Raw genomic sequence first — 22496 nt, 5'->3', positions numbered from 1 at the left:
TACCACTGAGCCACAACTCCAGCCCCATCAGCATTATTTTTAATACAATAAATCTTTGGGAAAAAAACAAAAACTATGTTTAAGTATCAAAATATGTCATTTATAGCAAAAACATTAACACTCCTTGGGGATTATTCTGGTGGAACACTGTTGGACTGACCCACTGTACAGCTGCTCCTCCCAGGACAACTCCTAGAGACCTCTTCTCTACATCATATGGTGTTGATTTTTCAGCTACACCTCCTGGTGACTCACAAGAACCAGGAAAAGAAAACTCATTTCTTGTGAGTCATTAACAACAGCAGGGCGTCATCTGCTGTTTCCAGGCCTATTTTGGGCACATGGTGCACTAGGGTGCAGCCTCAGAGACCACCTCCTTGCTGGACGTCACCAAGATGTCCTGTCTGCTGCCCAAGGGTGGCATGCATTTGCCGAGGGAGGGAGGGCCACCTGGCCCCTGGGGTCCTGTCATCATTACTGTCCCAGAATTAATATCCCATCAATTAGGTAAGACATAAGACTTTACAAATATTGCTCAAAAATAAAGGAAAAAAAAGGATAAGATCATTAAAAAAAATTTTTTTAAACTTACCAAACATTCTTCATCCAGTAATTCCAAAATGCCCATCTTTGCTTCAATTAGGTCAATAACTGGCTGGTTGTCATAAAAATCTATCAGAGTCCAAGGGATGTCTTCCTTCATATATTCTTCTTGTTCAAGTTTAAAGACATGCTGGGTTCCCAAAAGTTAATATGGTAAGTAGAATATTGGAGCATGCTCCCAAAGAGCAGGGTGCAAGCATTTGGGAAAATAGATAAAGGATTGATGGTTACATTAAAGTTTAAACAGAAAGATCTTTGTTGGCAACCCCCTTTTTTAGGACCAATGTCCCGAGCTTCTAATGTGGGTATAACTGTCATTGTCCCACCGGGTCTCAGTGGGTCCCCACCTCCTAGTGTCACCACCATCTCAGCATGGTACTCAGTATGGTCCTGGAGGCTCTCCCTGCTCCCAGCAGATTCAACCTCTTGGGCCTGCAGCAGACTGGCGAGGGGTGGGCAGGCAGGGGCAGCTATCTGAGGATGCTTGCTGCACAGCCATTGTGAGAAACCCACAACTTAGAGATCTGTGTGGACCACTTGTTGGGGCCATGAGGGTACTAAAGAGGCTTCCCAGGGGACAGGGCTCAGGCTTCCCTGGAGGACAAAAGAAGTTTTGGCTGGCAAGTGGCTGGCTGAGGGGAGGAGCAAGAACAGCAGAATTGCAGTGAGGATGGTTCAATAGGTGGTTGAGAGGTGAACCTTGTACAGGTTTAGGGTATCACAGTGACGAGGAGGTGATGAGATGGCAGAGGATGGCACAAGTCAATTATACAAGGCCTTCATGTCCTCCCTAGAGAATTCAGGTTTTGTGGCCTCGAGCCAATGAGGGATAAAGCAGGAAGGTCAGGATGACACCTGGAGTGGCTTTGAAGAGGGCAAGACTAGAGACAGTAAGACTCAGCCCAGGGTTATTTGGTGGCTGAGAAGCAAAGCAAGGACTAGGGGAAGGGGAGGGCTGAGGAGAAGGGAAGAGGACAGGAGATAGGGTGAATGGTGGGCTCAGGACACAGGTCAACCCTGTTGGTTTAACCACGAAAAGGAGCAAGGCAGTAGGAGGGTGAGCAGGCTAAGAGGGCAAGGTAGCGAGTTCATTTCTGAACTTGTTCCTGTTGAGCCTCGGAGCATCTGTGCAGCCCAGCAGCAGCCAGATGCACAGCCCAGAAATGAGAGTCCTCAGCAGAGATCATGTGACCTGTGAGGGTAACACCCTGTGGGGACAGGGGTCTGCACGATGACACAAAGATGGAGGAGAGGAAGGGTGTAAGCCAAAGCCTGTGGTGTCTCCAGTGTCATGCTGCCTTCTCCTGGGGGGGGAGGGTTGTGTAGGAGAATGAAATGCCCGGATGCTGGGTACTAACAGTGATAAGCTTTCCTTGGAGTAACTGTTAGGATTTTAAAATGCATTTTTTATTATGAACAGGAATCAAACTTCTTTCTAAGGAAATGCAGCCAAAGTTTAAGATGGAAGCTAAAGGACAATGCTAGTGACTAAAGCATTTTAGCTTTTCAGATTGCTCTTCAATAACCAAACCTCAAAATGAGGAAGCAGGCATAAAAGTACCATACTAGCTTGTGATAGAGCCAACACAGACTGATATCCGGCAATCTTTAATTTCATTGATCTATGGTTAGAAGCAAGGCATAAGTGCTGCAAAGGAATTTAAAAAAAATGAATTCAATAAAATTCCTGAATCCAGGGTACTTAAGAGGTAACAATTGTATTTAATACATATAGCAATATCAAAATGCCAAAATATCCATAAGTAACACATAGCCAACAGTTTTTAAGTGTCTTATCTATCTTTGTATCTCAGCACTCAATTCAGCATCTGGCATACATACTCTGCACTCAGCAAATTTGCTTTTGAATCAATGAATTTTCCCACTGTGGGAAAAATTGGAATCCATCTCTTGTCTCTCTTTCCACCAGAGGACATATTTGATTCTGTAATTAGGAAAGTACTACCTATGACTTGCTTTAAATTCAGGTTGCAGAAGCTCATTCCCATATTCCTCAGCCATCTGCTGTTAGTACTGATGCACTGAGGCAGGCACTGAACCAAGAGAGACAAAGAACACAAGACCTGGCCTCTCTGAGTGCCCACGTGTATTTAGAGGCATGCATGCAAATAATGATAATTCCATGTGATAGAAGCAAGCACAGAAGAATGTTTCCTAACCCCAAAAAGACAGAAGGCAGCACAGAAGACCCTCATGGAGAGTAAATCTCAAAAAGCCTGAGTTCTCCCAGTGAAGATGAAGCAATGGGGAAAGGACAGGAGCAGGTGGGTTAAGGCAGATGCAAAGATACAGAGGCTCACAAGACAGTGGAGTCTTCTGGAAACTAAATGGTTTATCCTGGCTGCATAGAGGGTCCGGGCAGGTGATGACCCAAAGCTCAAAAGTTGGCTGGAGGCTCAAAAAGGATGAAATGAAAGACAAGAGGGTGCGATTTCAAAATATGGCCACAAGGTGGCACAGGGACTCAGCATGAGGCTCCCTTAACAATTGGGAAATTTGAAGATGGAGGAAAGCAAGACCAGGCCTCTTACTGGCTCAGGGCTGAGACCTAGTTCCAAGAAGGTAGAAAAGTCACCTACCAGGTTAAACTGTTGTTGCAGCTTTTCATTAGCATAATTGATGCAGAATTGTTCAAAGCTGTTCACATCAAAGGTTTCAAAACTGAAATACAGTTTAAACAAATTTAAATTTAAAAAAAGGAAGTAGGACATATGCATCCATTTATAGGCAAATGGTGTGTGTGTGTGTGTGTGTGTGTGTGTGTGTGTTGCTAGGATTGAATCCAGGGGTTTTATTTTCCTTTCTGACAAATTTCATAGCTTAAAAGTTTGCTGTTTTCTCCAAGTTTTAAATATACCTCTAGGCTTCCAGTTTTAATATCCTGGAAGTTTATAAATTACATTTTTCCTCATTATCTCCAAGAGGGAATCTGGTTATGTACAATACACCTACCCAAAGCCAGGCATTTAAACAGGCATGTCCCAATATGATGTACCCATTTAATCCATTCAAGAATGATGCCAGCATTATCATCCTCTTTTTATAGACCAGGAAATGACTCTAGAGGTTGGGAAACTTGCCTGAGATCACACAGCTTGTGTCAGAATTTAGCTGTGAGCCAGACTGACAGGACTGTCCATGCTTTCAGTGAGAAAGTCATGTGGGTCCTATATCCTCACTCCCTGCCCACTGCACAGAGAGGCAGCATGAATTTCCCTCCCCAAGGTTGGAGTTTGCAGTTCCTGGAAGGAAACGACAAGGTCATTTAATATCCCATGGCCCCACAGACCCCACATGGGGCAGGGCACAAATGGTCCTGCCTCCACTTTCAGGTTTTCAATAGCTGTCTCTGTGGTTGCCCGGGAGTTGCAAACTCAAGAGCAGCCAGGCAGGAGGCACAAATGGGAAACAGGCTGACTATCACACAATAGTGAACTCCGAGGAGCCATGGCAAATGGGATTGTCCTAGGGGCAGCTGCTACTTGGCTCCTGCCAGCTGCAGCAGCCATAGATGAATGTAGGCTGGGAAATTAGATCACCTGATTCTCAAGAAAGAGCAGAAATCTGAACTTTTAGGTGAATCATTCCCTTTGTAAAACATGGTGCAGGACAAACAAATCACAACCCCAAATCCGCCACCTGCCAGAGGAGCACCCTGCTGGGAGGAACTGGCTCAGGCTTTTAGGTGTCAGCACATACACACACACATCAACTCCTTTCACCTTAACTCCGCCCCATGTGCAGGACTCGGTGACCCCACTGTTCAGAGGGGAAGGTGACTATGGCGAAGACCTGCAAGTGCTGCCAGAAGGCTATTTGGCCCAGTTCCTGGTGCCTCCAAAGGCTTTGTTCTTAATCGCTCTAATCCTGAGAGATTCTGCCAGCTCCAACCATGGGGCCCCCGAGTCTCACTTGACTGAGCCATTTTGGCTCAGTTTAGAATTTCCTGGCCAGTTAAGGGCCTGGACCGTCCTCTAGACAGCTTCAGGGGGACTCAGAGCAGCAGCAGGATGCACACAGCTCTGTGGCCCTGTTCCACCTCATCTTCGGTGGTTCAGAAGTCTGGAGGCTGATCTGGACAAGGAGGGGAGATCTGGGGGAGAATCAAATGGGCCTCATCATGCTCCAAAGCCCACAGCCAGACCAAGGATGGGGCTTTCCAGAACAAAGCAGAATGTCAAATGTCAGTGATTATTTTCATGCACTCTAAACTGAAATTTCAAACAAAACCTATGGGAAGACCTAAACTTATGACTTAAAATGCCAGAGGCTTGTTGAGTAGAATAGCACTTTGCAGTTGGACAACACTGATGGTTTTCAAGGTCCTTCATAATTTTCCTTTTCAGTAACCCTGTGAGAGGCCTGTCTAACAGACACAGGAACTGAAATTTGGAGAGGTCCTGTGACTCCCTGGGGGACACACAGCTGGTCTGCTACCGAGCTTACTCCTTCGCTCTGATTCTCAGACCCAGTTCTTTCCAACCAAAGAACATAAGCACACCGCAGGCTGGCGAGTCATGGCCTTTGTTTCACTTGAATCTTAAACCTCAAAGCTCACAACTTGGGCTTTACTCATCTTCAAAGAGTAAAGAGTTTACTCGTCCTCCAACGCTTCCTTATTTCCAGGTCAAGCTGAGCTCTCAGAAGTTTCGGGGTCTGCACTGGTGAGGGTTAGTCTGCACACAGGCATGCTGGAGAAAGAGGGAAAGATTTGCTCCACGCTAGAGCTCTGCCTCTTTGAGGGGGCACTTGCGTTTTAGAGGGTGACCACGAATTCATGGGTGGCAGCAGCCACGTGACTTTTATAATTTCTGAAGAGGAATTCCATTTTTAAATTAAAATTGTAAATATAAGCAAACAAGTTCTTGTAATTCACAAATACTCTTGCTCAGGTTTGTCTGCTTAGATGAAAAAACCAAAGTCTTTATTTTGGTGGTCCACAGGCCCATTGGACCCGGGTCTGGCTGGCCTGCCAGGCTCCTCACTCGCTGCTCCTTCACATTCCCAACCCGCTCACCTCCAGCACACTCACCGACTCCCCCAAGGTATCAGCCCTGTTCCTACCTACCTGTCTGCCTACCCACTGAAACTAAGTCCCCAGAGGGCCTGGACTCTGCGTCTACTCTGTTCCCCAATTGCAGCCCAATACAGTAACTGGCAAATGTTTGTTTATTGGATGAAAATAGGAAATAATATATTCTTAAGTATATTATACATAAATAATATATTCTATTATTTATTTACTTATTGGCAGTGCTGGGATTGAACCCAGGAGCACTCTACCACTGAGTACCACCCCATCCCTTTTTACTTTTTATTTTAAGACAGAGTTTCACTAAGTTGCTGAGGCTGGCCTCAAACTTGCTATCCTCCTAACTTAGTCTCCTGAGTCACTGGGATTAGAGGCATGCACCTTTATTTTTAAAGTTAGTTTTTAAAACACAGAGAAGAACCTGGAATAACAATAGTCACAAATTCCCATCATAATGAAAGAGACGATTTTAAACCAGCCTATTACTTTTTTTTTAAAGTTTACTTAAAATTTTACTGGCTGCTCAAATTCTTTCTTGGAACAACATAAGGTAAATAATTTACCAGACTCTCCCAGTAATGTATTAGTATTTTATAACTGTTGACAGAAACCATTATTTGGGAGCCATATGTATTAGAGTCTAAATAAACAGTAACTCTTTTGTGGCATTGTCTCTCCTGAATCAGCTGTGGGAAGAGCTGACTCTATCTGGGTGAAAGCTCAAGGGCTTGGCAGTGGCCCCTACACCCTCCCCATGTCCACAGCAGGCAGCAGCAGGGGCGTGAAGTCCCAGGGCACAGCTAGCTCTCTCTTCACATGGGGAGAGTCAGTTGAGCTGCTTGTCACCAGGGTGTGGGGACTTCCAGTCTAGGTGGAATACTCTACAATGCCTTTCATGGGACAAACTTCCCCTTCTCCTCCTGAAAAGCTGGGGGTGGTGGGTGGTCCTAGGGGAGGGACAGAGCATCTGGGGTCAGTTGCTAACAAACAGAAGCCTGGGTGGTTGACAAACCCCTCAAGCCCTGCTCCATGCCAGCTTCTACTCTGCCACTCTGTAGGCATCCTCAGCTGGAGCCGGATCTGAGATTCAGAAAAGCAGGGTGGGTAGAGAGAAGGAAAAGAACAAAGTCCAGGGTGAGACCAAGTGTAGATCTCGGGGAGAAGGGGTGGAGCATCCCACCCTGGGAAAGGCTTTACTTAGGCGGGTGCAAGTGAGAAATTGGGTTTGAATCAGCCTCAGGCCTTGCAGCATGGCCAGGAGCTGGTCAGCTGTGACTGTTACTTCTGTGAACCAGTAAAGTGCTGCAGGGCTGTATGCCTCAGGGGCCTCTGGGGGAAACAGAAGTGGGCTTCACAGCACTGAGCTCTCCTGCCAGTGGGGCAGCCGTGAACAAGGTATGGACTCTTTCCAAGCCTTGATTGCCGCAACTCTAAAACGAGGGCAGTCGTCATGTTGTTTAAGGACTCAAAAAGAAAGTGCATGGAAACCTATGGGTGCTGGCATGCGATGAGCGCTTGATGTTGGCCGTGATTAGTTTCACATTTGTTTATGCACTCTGAATAAAAGATACCATGACCCAGGAGTGTGCACTTAGTCTATACATGGAAAACAGAGAACCCCATCCTCGTAACCATGAAAAACACAAAATTCAAAACAGAAGGAAGTGGTCATTGACATCTAAGTGAGAAAAAACAGGCTCACTGAAGAGAATCTTACCCATAAATGTCCAAAACACCAATAAAAGTGTGCTGCTTGCCTGAAAACTGCAATGCTTGGTTAATTCTCTCCACAATGAAGTCAAACAGGTGAGCATAGATCTTTTTGGCCAGCGCATCCCTGGCGTTGATGGCCTGGGGCCTGGTCATGGGTTTCACCACTGTCTCAGAGGTTGTGACAATTTTACGGCTGCATAGCCACTGAGCGACTTTGCTATTCTCCAGACCCAGGAGCTCGCAGAACACCTTCAGGTGACTGTCATCCTCCTTTAAAAGCAAGCACAAACCTTGTCAGGACTGCTCAGACATGTAACGCAGCACCACCCCACCAGTCCTGGTCCTTGTCCCTTGCCTGCACTGGGGCCTGTGTGAGAGTGGAAGAGGAGCTGGCAGGAGGGAGACCAGGCCTAAGGTAGTGGAGCAAATCAAGAGGGACTCTAGTGACACGAATCCCGCACCTGTCCCTGAGCAGGCACCATGGCTGTGATGGTGGGCCCACCAGGGCTGTGTCCCACCTGTACATCTTCATTCTGGTCAAAGAGCATCAATAATGATAGCGGTTATGGAAGCTCCTGTGCACGTGGAACCAACCCCCAGCCCTCTCTCTTCCCTTGGCACCACACCAGGTCATCTGTCAGGATGTGCACCTACTAGCCCACCTAGTGTAGTCAGGAGTCTACCTAGGTGGGCTGGCCCAGGAGGTGCCTGGATGTTGTGGCAGACAGAGCTGGTGGGGTTTCCTCGGCTGGGCTAGCTCTTTAGCCATCATGAGGGCTGCAGTGGGGGACTTATCCTGAATGCACCAAGCAACTCTTACTCCTCCTCCAGGTCTGGGCAGCAAAGCTCCTGTTTATCTTCAGCCAGCGTGGACTGTGGGCTCTTTCCACTTAGCCTGGGGATGTGATGCCATGCAACTGAGCACCATGGATGGTCTCAAGCAGGGGACCTTCCATCTCAGCCCAGCAGCGTATCCATGTGATTGCTTCTTAGAAGCATCAGGATAGGGTGGAGGAAGCAATCTAAAAAGACCTGCCACCTCCTCGCTGTCCACCCAGCTGCCTTCTGACCAACACCAAGATAACTGGTGTGCCTGACCTCCTTGCTGGAGAGGGGACTGGCAGAATCATTGGTTTCCTTCCTTCTAAGAAGGAACAAAACCTTTTAAGTAAAAAAAAAAAATCAGCTATAGGTGAGGCTAGGAAGGAAATGCAAAGATGCAGCAGTTTAAAAAAATTTTTTTAAAGGCTTCAAGTGAATTTAATTTGGCCAACATTCTAAGTGCCTGATGTAAGTGAGTTATATGTGTGTACCAAAGCCAGACCAATGATTATGGAACTGGCAATTCTTTCTTTCTTTCTTTCTTTCTTTTTTCCTAGTGGTACTGGTTTTTGAACTCAGGGCTCTACCATCAAGCTACATCTCAGCCCTTTTAATTTTTATTTTAAGAGAAGGTCTCAATAAGTTTCCCAGGCTGGCCTTGACCTTGGGATCCTCCTGCCTCAGCCTCCTGAGTGGCTGGGATTATAGGTGTGCACCCCTGCATCTGGCTAGGGCTGGTAATTTTCTACAAAGATTCTTACAATACTTAACGAAGAATTTCTCGTCTACCGATTTTAATTTCTCCTCCAAAATGCCACCTTTTTGATAAAATTCATGAAATAGAGCTCAATGTGACAATATTTGTTGGGTGGAAATCACACTTTTAGTCTATGAGAGCTTGAGAAGAAAAGGGGCAGAAGCTCAGCTTCTCTGGGATAAACGAGCAAGGAAATAGGGGGAACTGTCACTTCAAGCACATTATATTCTCACCCTGGGTCCAGGTCACCTCTCCCAACTTAATAGTCATTTGAGAATCAACTAAGAGGTGAGGTCTGGACACTACAGGGATGGAAAGGGAAGAGTTGGAGCAGAAGGAGAATTAGTTCCTGGCCAGAGGCCACAGGACAAAGCACCCAGCCAGAGTGCGCCCTCCACTCTGACTGGCTCTTTCGTCCCAAAACTGCAGGTGCCAGAGAGTTGAGAAATCACAGGTTGCACAAAATTATTGACTGTTCCCATCGGTTATTTTGGGGACATGAATAAAGACACGGTTATGGGCTGTTTGTGTACCCTGTAAAATTCACACATTCAAGCTATCCTCCAGTGAAATGATATTTGGAGCCAGGGCCATTGGGAGGTAATTAGAGTTAGCTGAGGTCATGAGGGTGGGGCCCACATGAGGGGTTTTAGGAAGAGATAGCAGAGAGCCTGCTGTTTCCACCAAGTGAGGATGCAAGATGTAGGCAGCCATCTGCAAGCTAGGCAGAGTGCGCTCACCAGAACCCAGCTCTGCTGGTGCCCTCATCTCAGACTTCCAGCCTCCAGAACTGGGAGAGAGCAAACTTCAGTGGTTAAAGTCACCCAGTGTATGATTATGGCAGCCAGAGTGGACGAAGATAGACGTAGTAATACAAAAATTTATAAAGGTGTGCTGATTTTGTGCTTCATGGAAATGTATTTTTACTACCTGTTGTTCATTTTGTTCTCTTCTTCATGTGGACATTGATGAGACTAACCAAACACATCCCCTACCCAGGATCTCTGCTCATAATATTTGTTGCAGAACAGACTTCTGCTAAGTGTTATCTTGTGTCAATTCAATACAGTAAACTATTGCAGAATCTAGGTGGGAATATATTCTCAGAGAGGGAGCTGGCACTCTGATGTAGATTAAGACCGGTGTTAGGATGTAATGTTTTGGCCAAAACTGTTCACTGCCCTGAAGACCCTACATGATCTGCAACACATACTCCCTGTTTCTGGTCTCGTCCACCACCCTGACTCACACTCGCCACTCTCTAGATTTGCTGACTTGACTTTTGTTTCTCAGATACCATCTCTTTTCTGAGGGTCTGTGCACTAGCTGCTTCCTCTACTTCCAAAGTTCTCCCCCTAGATATAGATGTGATTTGCATCATCATCTCCCTTGGGTCTCTGCCCGCAGCCACCTTATCAGAAAGGCGCTTTCTGACCACCCTATACAATAGGCACGGCTCCCGTGCAACCCAACCCTGCTTTATTCTCCTTCATGACAGACATCATCAGCCCTGGAACTTGCAATGGTTTGTTGTGACTTCTGCCCTCCCTCCCCCGATCACAAGATCCACAACAGGATTTTTATGTTTCAATGCTGTTCTCCAGAGCCCCTGGAACAGAGTGGATGCTTCATAAATATCTGTTGAATTGAAGGAAAAAAAAAAAGACAAAACAGAGAAACAACCAACCCCCATCTCAAGGGGAGGAGGCTCTCTTCTTTGAACACAACCCCAGGAAACCCTGGCTTCCTTCTTCCTGCTAAACCAGTCTGCCCAGCTGGTCCAACTGAGCCTGGTGCTAATGCAAAGGCAGCTCAACTGTGAGCCCTGCTTCCCACAAACCTCCCACCCAGAAAGGACAAACAAACAGGACTCACACTAATGAAGGATCTCTCGTTGCCCACTGCTGCAATCTGCACGTTGCCCAGGTGCAGGATGGCTGCCAGGATCTTAAAAACATCCATCTGAAAATCCTCCTTGAAACCTGAAAACAAATATTTCCCCAAATTAGGGATGCTGCATCTCTTTTCTTCCTAGTAAGAGAAGCACCTGGTTCCTTTCAAGACCCTCTGGTACCATCAGTGCCAAAAGCTGGGACAGGGAGCATGAAGCGGGCCCAGGGACAAGCCGGCTCACTGTTCTCTCAGTCAACCCTCCTGTACACACGAGGCGAACACTGCTTCCCCTCTGCCATGGCTGCCGGGGAGCAGCGCAAAAATGAATGTCAGAGTAGCTGTTGTATGTGGAGTTCCTAGGAGAATCAGCTCTTATTTATTGTGTGTCTTCTTTATTTAGAAGGTTTTTCTTTTCTCTTTCTGCTCATAAGTCCCTGGAATTCTCTTTAAAGTGAGATGCCGGTGGGATCCCATCTGCCCCTCTGGATTCTCTGTTCTCAGGAAACTGACCTCTGTGGACCAACGCAATGGGCTCTCATGACCTCTGGCCCCTGGCTGGGTTGGATTAGTGGGGAGCCCTAGCAGATCAAAGAGAAAGAGGAAGGGAAGTTCTAAGCATGTCTTCCCCTGGCCCTAGGGGAAGTTGCCTCTGACCGACTGTGTGGCCAGAGGTCCCCACTCCTGACCTGAAACTGACTTGATCTAAATCTCCTTGAAGGCTCTCAGAACACTTCTGGGCCTGAAAAGGAGGGAGCAGAGAACAGCTCTGCTGCTGTCCCAGGGTCTCCACTGCCCCTGGGTCTTGCCTAGGCCCCACCCACTTCTTTGTGTTGGTCCCTTCATAAGTAGACCAACCCTCTTCAATCCTATTTTGAGTTTACTGCATGTTTCCCCAGGGCCTTGACTGATGTGGGTGGAATATGAGTTATGAATATATTACACATCCAGTCCTCATGAGAGGATCAGCACACTTCCTAGAACTGCAAAGAAACGACATTAGCTGCTGGCAAGACTTTGTTATTAGCCCTGAAAATCACAATAAAGAAGCTGCCAGCTGAGAGCCGGGCTTTGCTGGGTCAAGTTCCCTCCAGTGTGTGTTAGTGGCAGTGTGCTGAGTCCAGGAGAAGGGACAGACACCTGGGCTCTCTCATAGCACTATCCAAGCTCCTGAGTCCACACTGGAGTGGAGGCCGATGCCTCCCCTGACTCCCTCTAAGCAAAATGGAGCAGTTCCCGAGCCCAGAGAAGAGCGACTACCACCCACTCTTCTCACTTGAGGAAATCTGGAATATTTTATTAGCAGGTAGGTAACATGCTTACATAATTCCAAGACCTAATGAGTCTTCTCTACTTTAAAGCCTAAATAAAGCTGAAATCCCAAAAGATTCCAAACCAAAAATATCTGGAAGACTCCAGCTCAAACCCAGTCCAGGCATTTGCTGCCTTCCCACTGGAGCTAGCTAACCCCCAGCCTCCCCTGCCACACACACACACCATGAAGGACAGACCTGTCTCCCAGGTCATCCACGCAATAAATAACAGGTAAGTAAGGGGCGAAGCAAAGCAACTAAAAATGCAGAGACTGGCACTCCTATCAGTTCTCTGTGATCCATAATGAAACCCTTCACTACTCCATGCCTTCTATAAAGAAAAAGGTGGAATAAGTACTCTGATGTGATGTGTGAAGTCAAAGTCACACGAAAGTAACACCGGCCTGGATTAGACTACGAGGAGCAGCAGCCTGGTGGTGGTTCTCCAGCCTGAGGTCCAGGCGAGGTCTGGCCATTTCCAGGCTGTTCTTTCTGTCAGAGGTCAGAGGTCATGGCAAGGATCAGTGGGTGAATCAAATGAGGAAGAAAGAACAGAGGAAAAGTGCTTTCTATCAAAACTCTTAGCCTTCTGCTTCCTCAGGGGGCTGCTTCTCAGCCAGCTGAGATACCTCAGAGCAGGACCAGAAGGAAAGCGAGTGGGACCCCAGCAGTCCCTGTTCTCAGTACTTCCATCTAATGCTCAGGACAACTATGTGAAGTGCTAGAATTGTTCCCATTTTACAGAGGAGGAAACGAAGGCATAGAAATGTTAGGAAACTCACCCAAGGTCATCCTAGGTGTTTATTATATAGGCAGCTTAGCACCAGTGCCCACTGCAGTACGTGACAAGACCTGCAGAGTTCATCAAGCCATCCTGACTTCACCCCAGTGTGTTCTAGGACCCGGGGCCAGGCAAAGGAAAGGACTTTGAGCAGAGTCCAGAGGCTCATTCACTGGGCATGGTGTGGAGTGGATTTGAGTATTGAACTAGATGGCCTTGATGCTAAGTTGCCCATTTCTCTATAACAAACACCACCAATAGACGAGTCAACCAACAATCATTAAGCACTTTTTTTTTTTTTTTTTTTGGAACCAGGGATTGAACTCCAGCCACATCCCCAGTCCTTTTCATTGTTAGTTCTGAGACAGGGTCTCGCTAAGTTGCTTAGGGCCTCAATCAGTTGCCAAGGCTGGCTTTGAACTTGTGCTCCTCTTGCCTTAGCCCCTTGAGCTGCTGGGATTACAGGCCTGTTCTACCATGCCCAGCGAGCAAATTTTAAACAGGATGATGTGCCCAAGTGTGTTATAAGCCTCCATATGATTCAAGATAGGCATTCTGCCCTGGAGATGATCTATAAGAAAGATAATACCAAGATTCAATCAAAAAGACAAGTCAATGGGACCAGAAGTATTAGCAAGGGATTTGCATTGTTAGATGTGCTGTTCTAGGTTTCCATGGTGACAGAGAAATCTCATTGCTGTGTTGTATAATAAGGTAGCTGTTAGTCACACATGGCTGTGAACACTAGAAACATGCCTAGTACAACTGAGGAATTGAATTTTACATTTTATTTCACATTGATTAAAAGTAAATGGAACAGTCACTTGCAGCTGTGGCTTCTGGGTTGGAAAGTACAGGTTTAAAGATCATGAAATTGACATAGCACTCGACCACTGTTTGTGGGGTCACGTGATGATGGCAATCTCAGGGTGACTATGAGGTTATCTGGTCCTATCCTACACAGTCAATGGACCTCTGGCGCCTGCCTGGCATGGGGTCATTGGGAGACTTCCAAGTTTAGACAAGACACACTGGGATGAAGCAGGCTTCATAAAACCTACAGATTATGAGAAAACCCTAAAGAACTCAGCATCCATGTCCACTCCACCATCTAGGATGAGGGTCAGCAAAGGTTTTCTTATGAGGCTCTGCAGGCCCTAAGGCCTATGTCACTGTTACTCAACCTTACCAATGTAGCACAAAAACAGCCATAGATAATACATAAACAAATGAGGATGGCTGTTTTAATAAAGTTAGATTTTCAAAACTTGCCAGAGTGTTCACCCTGGGTCTAGGACATTTTTTAGTGATTGCTTTCATGGAAGTGCCCTGACCTCTCACACTGACACAGCATGGCACAGCTCCTAGACCACTTTAGACATTGGCTCTTACTCCTTGTAACATCCCTAAAGAGACCTGGCAGCAGTGATGCTGTATGATTTCTGAGGCTGGTTCACAGACAGTCCTGCATGTCCCATCTAAACCTTTTGCAAATGGCTCTGGAGGAAGCTGGTTACAAATAACAAGTCTGTCTACACTGAGGCCAGCATGCTGTGAGGAAGTCCAGGGATAAGGCCACTGAAGTGAGAGATGCCCACCCAGCCCCAGAAGTTCTAGCTGTCACAGCCCTCAAGAGAGGAAGATTCAGAGGATCCAGCTCCTGCCACCGTCATGTGAGAGTCCCCAAGTAAGATATTCCCCACTGAGTCAAGTCAACCCAGAAGCAAAAGATATACTAAGGAGCTGTCACTTGAAGCCACTAAATGTGGAAAACAGCAATAGATAATTGGAATAACTAGGTATTTTCATATCTCCACTGTACAGATGGAGAAACTGATACCCAGAAGTAATGACTGACACTTACCAGGTCACAGGCTGATCTCATGTTTGCATAAAAAAACTGGAGAAAATGCTTGACAACAAATAAATAAATACTAAATTGAAAGGTCTAATTGCCAATGCAAGGCATTGAGAGGACACGGAAATCATCAACTATCATCTTTAAATAACTAGTCCTGGGAATGAGCAGGTTCTGCCATGGTCCTAGATTTCTTCAGCCACCCCTGCCCCTGGCTGAGGACCCCTATCTTTCCACCCATTTACCACATACAGCAGGGTGGTAGCTCTGTTACTAGGCGAGCGTGTTGCTGTCCTCTACCTCTCCACAAAACTCTGAGAGCTGTGTCTACACTAGGCCTGTGTGCAGGGCTGGGACAAGGGCAGACCAGGTTAGGTGCCAGGGCCACCCCCTGCGCTTTCTGACTCCGAGAGTGAGTACCTCTCTGGCCTCATCCTAGTCTCAGCTCTCGTGGCATGGAAATTTGTGGAGGTAATCTAATTTGTGTGATACAATAGGAACAACTGCTGCAAACTGCTGAGGTTCCATAATTATAAGCTGTGTGAGAAGAGGAGATGGTTTAATGCAAGTAATGGTTTGAGACGGGACAGTGGGGGGGGGGAGAGAGAGAGAGAGAGAGAGAGAGAGAGAGAGAGAGAGAGAAAAGGCAGGCAGCAGTATTGGCCAAGCACCTGCTGCGTGATGGCTGTGGCTAGGGCTCTTATGTACATTTCCTTGCCAATTGTCATGAAAGGTCAGGGATATTGCCATTGTATAAGTAAAAAACTGAGTATCAGAGAGAGCAACCTCCTGAGTCATGCCAACTAGGATGTCAATTGAAAGCCTACACTGTATTTCCTTTCTGTCATTGCTCTGTGAGGAGGAGGGAGTGAGTACCCAGGAGGATAAAGGGGGTGGGGCAAGGCTTGGGTTGTGGCTCAGTGGTAGAGCACTCGCCTAGCATGTGTGAGGCTCTGGGTTCGATCTTCAGCACCACATAAAAATAAATAAATAAATAAAGATATTAAAAAAGGGGGGCGGCACAGTCAGGGCAGGCACGGGGACCAAGGTCTCCTTGAACTTGGCTGGAGCTGGGCTAACTTACCCTTTCTCATAGCCATGCTTCCTCTCAATGGAGTGTGTTACACAAAAAGTGAGATTATGGCTACAACTATTTTAAGAAACTGTCAATCAGTACCAAGAGTGTTTATCTTATTAAGAAATGTGTAAATCACTCTTCTTGCAAGCAGTTTTGAAGGAGCAGAATCTGAGAATAATTTTGCTTAGGAAACCGTCTGGTTTTCACTCTGAATTATCCAACTTTACTCCTCTTTCCTATTACTTTGTTAGATTTTAATCTCAAATTCTTTGACTTTTACCTTCAAATATAGCTAATCAGGCCACAGCAAAGGAAACAGTGGTCTGAGATTTCATTAAGATGTAAAATGGCTTATCCTCTTACACTCATCAGAAGTTTGACAGGCGGTTACAGGTGGATGTCTAGACACATATAAAATGAGAATGTAAATGACTATTTTTATCCTTCTGAACATGAGCTCCGTGTGGGACAATGACTACAGAGGAAGACCGAGTGAGACACCTTGCTCCCTCAGGGTCTGCATCCAAGTGAGTTATTTGGTTTTTGATATAAACATGAGATATTTAAGACCTCAGAGAGCAAAAACCAGTTCTGCTCCACCTTAACCATGTGATTTTGGGTAAATCACTACCCATCTGTAGGCCTTAGTTTGTATTGTAAAATGGGAAAAATACCAATACCCACTTCATGGGGTGGTGGAAAAGTTAGAATGAGTTAATACAGGTGATAAAGTGCTTTGGATGGAGCCCCATGCATGGGAGGCTCTACAGAAGTATTTACCATCTCATTAGCCTCCTTATCAAGATCCTCTGGAGTCCAAGTGGGGTCAACAACTCTCTTCTGAACTGAACCAGAATTCTACGTCACCACTTTTCTCCATAGCAGCTCAGAGAGCTTAGGAGCATCCGCAGGGTGTGAAGCCCATGCCTCTAACAGCCGGTCAGCAAGCACGAGGGCAAAGTGAGGGACTTCTTGGCTCTTCTAAGGGCCTTGGCCACTTAGTCTGCAAATATGTTCTGAGTGGCTCATCCTGAAATCAGAGTTTACTAGGAGTCTTCAAAACACAGAGATGCTGGAATCCCTGAATTTTCTCTTCTTTCTTTGATTTCCTTTTTCTTTTCTTTTTTGGGAAATGGCTATAGCCTGGAGTAGGATATTTTTACTTACCCAGTAGCTTGAAGGTGTTCTGAGTCTCTACCATGTCAGCTCGGTCATTCACACCCTCGATGACAGTACTGCCTCCCATTCTTGTATAATTAAATTCTTCTGCACTCCCTGAGACCAAAAAAAAAAAAAAAAAAAAGTAAGATATACATAGTTACCAGACACAAGAAGGGAAACTCACACTGGATGAGCTATATTCAAACACTTCACATGCCCTCCACTTATGCCTTAGGATTCTACATTGCACATGTAGAAGCTGAGGCTCCAAAAAAGCAAATGACTCTCAAGACCCCACAGCTGACAGCAGGGCAGGAATTTAGGCCTAATTCTAAAATGTTTTTCTGTTCCTGCATTAACACTTTTACACAACTTTATTGAGGCTTATTGAATATATAATAAACTGCATACATTTAAGATGTACAATTTGATGAGTTTTGACATAAATATGCCCTTACAATGCCACCACATATGCACATTTAATATTCAAACAACAGAGGACCCTTCAGAAAGCTCTTGTACATGTTTGCTTCTTATATTCTGTTGGTATTAAGCCTGGGTATTATCTTCATGTAAAATCTGCAGAAACTTAGATTCTAAGAGCACAAGCAACTTCTCCAGAATGAGAATGTATGAGTTCAACTCCAACACACTCAAAAGTTACCTCTGACAATTCTCACCCATCAGAGGAGAGAGGGAGGAGAGCTGTGTCAGCCATGGTGAAGGCCATCAGTGCTGAAGGACAAATAGCTGTACATCTTAACTGTCCTTGAAGCAGAGTTAACTATGACTTCAAATAACAAATGGCCTCTAGCTTATCAAATTATGATAGAGGGGCCTTGTTTAGGAAGATGGGGTGAAGCCGTACATGTTAGAAAAACAACTCTCTAAGGATGCTCCAATAAAAATGAACCTTGGAGACTGCAGCAGTCTTTACTGAGGTGATTCTAGCTTAATGACCATAATCATCCAATAAGTTGTGAGAAGAACCCCCAGGGCTGATGCGACTCCTGTCCTGGACTCACCCTCCACCCCAACCAGAATCTGTTAGGTAGATGCATAAACTCCATCCCTGAAACCAAAGGATATTTTATGTCTTTAGACAAAAGACAAACTTTTCAAAAGTTGTGTTATACTAGTAAGAAGAAATTAACCAACAATTTAAACCTTTGCAAAAAAGAGATATTTCTATATACCATTCATCACATACCCAGTTTAAGATGTTTAAATTCCAACTGTTGTGCAGACGCGCAAAGCTGATAGAAAATGTGGTAATTCCGTTCATTTTCTGACTGTAGAATAAAGAAAAGACCTCAAAATTATACCAATTTTTTTCAAGTAAAAGTTCCAGGTTTATAATGAGAGGAGTTTAGATGGCTAATTTGGATGGACAGTTCTGTTCATCCAAATTAGGATTAGGGATTTAGCTCAGTGGTAAAGTGCCCGTGGGTTCAATTCCGTCCTCCAAAAAAAATTTTTTTAAGTCTTTGCATTAAAATTATTGGAGCAGTATTTAGTAACATCCAAGACCATGTGGACACTCATGTTCATGGCCAGCGCACAAGCAGGCCTGTCCTCTCAACTGAGTGAAAACTGGGTGGCCAGAGATCTTCTAAATAGTGACCACGAAGAAAAGTTATTAAATGAAAACATTCCATGGAATGGCGATGATGTAATTCATATCAGCTGAAACTTTTAAGAATTCCTGAAATACAGTACAAGGTTTCCCGATGTTCTTCTAGGCCAAGGCTATGAGATGTTTCTATATTTTACCGATGAAAAAGCCTTTCTCCTGGCCCATTCCTTCATTAGCTCTAATCCCATTCCTTCCCAATATGAAAACCAGGCCAACTGCTTAACCTATTTCAGTTTTTATCTTCTAGAAAGATAACTTGATTTTTTTTTTTCTGGTATTGAGGATTGAACTCAGGGGCACGTGACCACTGAGCCCCAGCCCCAGCCCTATTTTGTATTTTATTTAGAGAAAGGGTCTCACTGAGTTGTTTAGTGCCTCACTATTGCTGAGGCTGGCTTTGAACTCATGATCCTCCTATCTCAGCCTCCTGAGCCGCTGGGATTACAGGTGTGCACCACCTGCACCTGGCAGATAACTTGATTTTTAAACTATAAGGATTTTTTTCAAATTAAAAAGCCACAGCCTTTTCTCTCAATCATATTACTACTCCACTGATACTGAACCCACCCATCCACCAGTTTTTGCTCCTAATACATGGAGGAAAACAAAAAAAAGAACCTGAACTGCAAATGAAAAATGAGAAAACATGACTCTTCAGATCTCAGAATAATATAGGTTAACTGTTAAGTATATACATCTATGTAATATTTTAGAAGTTGTGAAAAAGGAAATTTAACTAATACTTTTATTCTTACTTGAAAGACAACTCTGGATTTCTCCAAGAGGTAGGTTCTCATGTTGGCTCCTATAATCTGATTTCTCTCATCAAAGCTGATTTCTGTGTACTTCCCGAAACGACTGCTGTTGTCATTGCGTGTGGTCTTGGCATTTCCAACAGCCTATAAAACAGAGGACTTTCTTGAAATAGAGTTTAAAGATTGATTCTGAAGGCTGAGGCACGAGGATTGCAAGCTCAAGGTCAACCTCAGCAACTTAGTGAAACCCTTGACAACTTAGTGAGACCCTGTCTCAAAACGAAAAATAAAAAGGACTAGGGATTTAGCTCAGTGGTAAAGTGCCCCTGGGTTCAATTCCCAGTACCCGTCTTTGCATTAAAATTACTGGAACAGTATTTAGTAACATCCAAGACCATGCTCTGGGGAGCAGATCTGACTCTCAGAGAAATGTCTGGGGTCAGAGAAGGCGAAAAGCAGCTGGAGGCACACATGGAACATGGCCCAACATGCACACCAGTCCTAGGCTCCTCTCATCCCCGCTGAGAAACATTGGGGAGGAATAGAAGAAGCATGGGTTTTGCCATTTTGTGGCCATGGGGTCCATTTCTGCTCTCTGTATAATGTTGTAAAAGTTATTTCAGCTGGGTGTGGAGGTGCACACCTGTAATCCCAACAGCTCAGGAGGCTGAGGATTGTGAGTTCAACGCCAGCCTCAGCAACTTAGCGAGAGCCTAAGCAACTCAGTGAGATCCTGTCTCAAAATAAAAAAATAAAAAGGGCTGGGGATGTGGTTGAGTGGTTAAGTGCCCCTGGGTTCAATCCCTGATTTAAAAAAAAAAAGTTATTTCATATATCCAAGTCTCAGTTCCTCTATCTGTAATGTGGAAATAACATGCTTCTTTACCGTTATGGACTGAACGCTTGAGCTCCCACCTCCAATCCATGCATTAAAATCCTAACCCTATGTGTTGGTATTAGGAAGTGCTACTTTTGGGAGGTAATTGGGTCATGAGGATGGAGCCCTCACAAATGGGATTTAATATCCATATACAAGGGACCCCAGAGAACTCTTGTTCTCATTTTTAGCCCTATGAGGGTACAGTGAGAAGATGGCCCATCTGAACCCAGAAGAAAGTCCTCACCGGAACCCAACAGGCTAGCACCCTCACTTTGAGTCTCCATAACTATAAAATGCATTTCTGTTGTTTATAAGCCACCCTGTCCATGCTACTTAGTTATAGTATCTTGAACTGACAGTTGGGAGGAGCAAATGAAATAATATGAAGTGCCTCAGTTCATCCATGTTCCAAATATCATACATGCTCAATTAAAAGTTCACATCCTCCATTCAACCTGTATTTTTTTCAAAAAAAATTTTAGACATCGATGAACCTTTATTTTATTAATTTATTTATATGTGGTGCTGAGACTCAAACCCAGTGCCTCACACATGCTAGGCAAGCGCTCTACCACTGAGTCACAACTCCAGCCCCTCAACCTGTATTTTAAACCTTACTCCCTTAGTACTTCCCTACTCAAACTTTATTTTCAACCAAAAAAATTCTGCTCTTTCAGACCTCCCACACTGTGGGCCTGATTTGTGCTTTCTGCTTCTGTTCTTGAATTCCATTACTCCTCTGCCTGAGCACCTTACTATGTTCCATGCAGAAGGACTCTTCTTGTGCACACACACTGCTCTTCCTGCCCAGGTCATGATGATTTTGTCAGCATGTTTGCTGTGCACTTACTATGTGCTGCACACATGATAAGCATAAATGAACCAATTAGACATGATTCCACCTTCATGGAGCTTACAGTCAAGTGGAGAGACAAACTCTAAATAAATCATAACTCAGCATTGCCCCTTGACAACTTTCCTGTTGCCATCTTGGATGGCAATTTGTGTTTCTATTTAGCAGCTTATGGCCTCGCTGAGTTGCTGAGGCTGGCTTTGAATTTTGACCAAAGCCAGAAGAATCAGCTTGCAAAACTCTTGAATATGGCACACTTAGCTCATGAAAATTGATGCCAGCTGGCTGGAGAGCACCAGAGGCCTCCGTGCACCTGTGGTGGTTATGGAGGGCATCTTCCCTGGGACATCAGCAGCAAACAGAGGACTCCTGAAATCCAGTCATAGAGTTTCTAGCCCAGCAGGTAGAGAAGAGCCTTGGAGGGAGCAAACTCTGCCCCAATCTCCTTCAGATCCCCTGGAGAAACCAGGTCCTTGTTCCTTCCCACCTGACTTCTTTGGTTTTTAAAAGATGGGAACTTGCATTAGCAAGGACGACATACACACACAGGCCGACCCACATCTCCACCATGACACACTGCTGCCTGGCCCCCCACCTGCCTCCTTCCACAGGAACACACCTCGGTGATGGGATTGGACGCCAGGACCTTGTCCTCCACGTGAGCGTTGCTGCTGGACTTGCTGACGGTGGCGAAGTACCTCATGGCATAGCGAGCAGACACCGTCTTTCCAGCTCCCGACTCCCCACTCACAATTATTGACTGATTTCTATTGTTTCTAAAGCAGATAAACGAAAGAGTTTTAAAATATTATTATTATTTTTTCTTTTCTCAGTGCTGGGAATCGAACCCAGGGCCTTGTGCATGACAGGCAAGCGCACTACCACTGAGCTACATTCTTTAAAACACTAATCTCTTGCCCTTAAAAAAATGAATTCTGCCTGGACAAAATCCAGCGTAGGCCACATAGTGGGACTTTAAAAAAAAATAATTAGGAATAAAAGGGACAATATATTTTAAGAAAAATACAGACAAACCTGAAGGCAAACTTCGTTTTATCACTATAAACATTTCAGTGAATTTCTTTCTAGTCTTTTCCCCCCATGTGATCATGCAGAACACATGATCCTGCTACGTTCCCCATTGAGGGTCCCCAAGCCCAATCCCAGGTTCATTGGTCCACTAGGAGGACTGAGCATTCCAGCATGATAGCCATGCCTGTGGCTCAGATTAATTATAGCAGAGGATTCAGAGAAAAGTCAGCAAAGAAGCACAAGGGAAATCAAAAGGAAACCAGGTGCAAACTTCTAAGAGTCCGTGTCCCCACCCCCCACCCCCCCCAGTC

At 45.2% G+C, this 22496-nt stretch overlaps 1 protein-coding gene across 4 annotated transcripts in view; it reads right to left on the bottom strand.

Annotated features, from left to right (window-relative positions):
* The window catches only part of Myo5c (myosin VC), a 92149-nt gene that overhangs the window by 54685 nt on the left and 14968 nt on the right, over nucleotides 1-22496 (bottom strand). For 3 of the 4 annotated variants that reach the window (XR_007343972.1, XM_015480646.2, XM_048793763.1), the window contains 8 exons: nucleotides 21773-21929; nucleotides 19421-19564; nucleotides 18240-18321; nucleotides 17036-17143; nucleotides 10824-10930; nucleotides 7374-7639; nucleotides 3204-3285; nucleotides 593-733 (listed from right to left, as the gene is read on the bottom strand). Coding sequence is in view for 3 of the 4 variants with exons in the window: in XM_015480646.2 (XP_015336132.1) it covers nucleotides 593-733; nucleotides 3204-3285; nucleotides 7374-7639; nucleotides 10824-10930; nucleotides 17036-17143; nucleotides 18240-18321; nucleotides 19421-19564; nucleotides 21773-21929 (1087 nt within the window). In the remaining variant the exon portion in view is untranslated. Of the gene's footprint in view, nucleotides 1-592; nucleotides 734-3203; nucleotides 3286-7373; nucleotides 7640-10823; nucleotides 10931-12933; nucleotides 13056-17035; nucleotides 17144-18239; nucleotides 18322-19420; nucleotides 19565-21772; nucleotides 21930-22496 lie in introns of those variants that run through there. The other variant, XM_048793764.1, reaches the window with a different exon arrangement.

Source organism: Marmota marmota, unplaced genomic scaffold, assembly GCF_001458135.2.
Source record: "Marmota marmota marmota unplaced genomic scaffold, marMar, whole genome shotgun sequence".
Classification (NCBI taxonomy): domain Eukaryota; kingdom Metazoa; phylum Chordata; class Mammalia; order Rodentia; family Sciuridae; genus Marmota; species Marmota marmota.
This window is presented reverse-complemented; position numbering and strand designations above follow the sequence as displayed.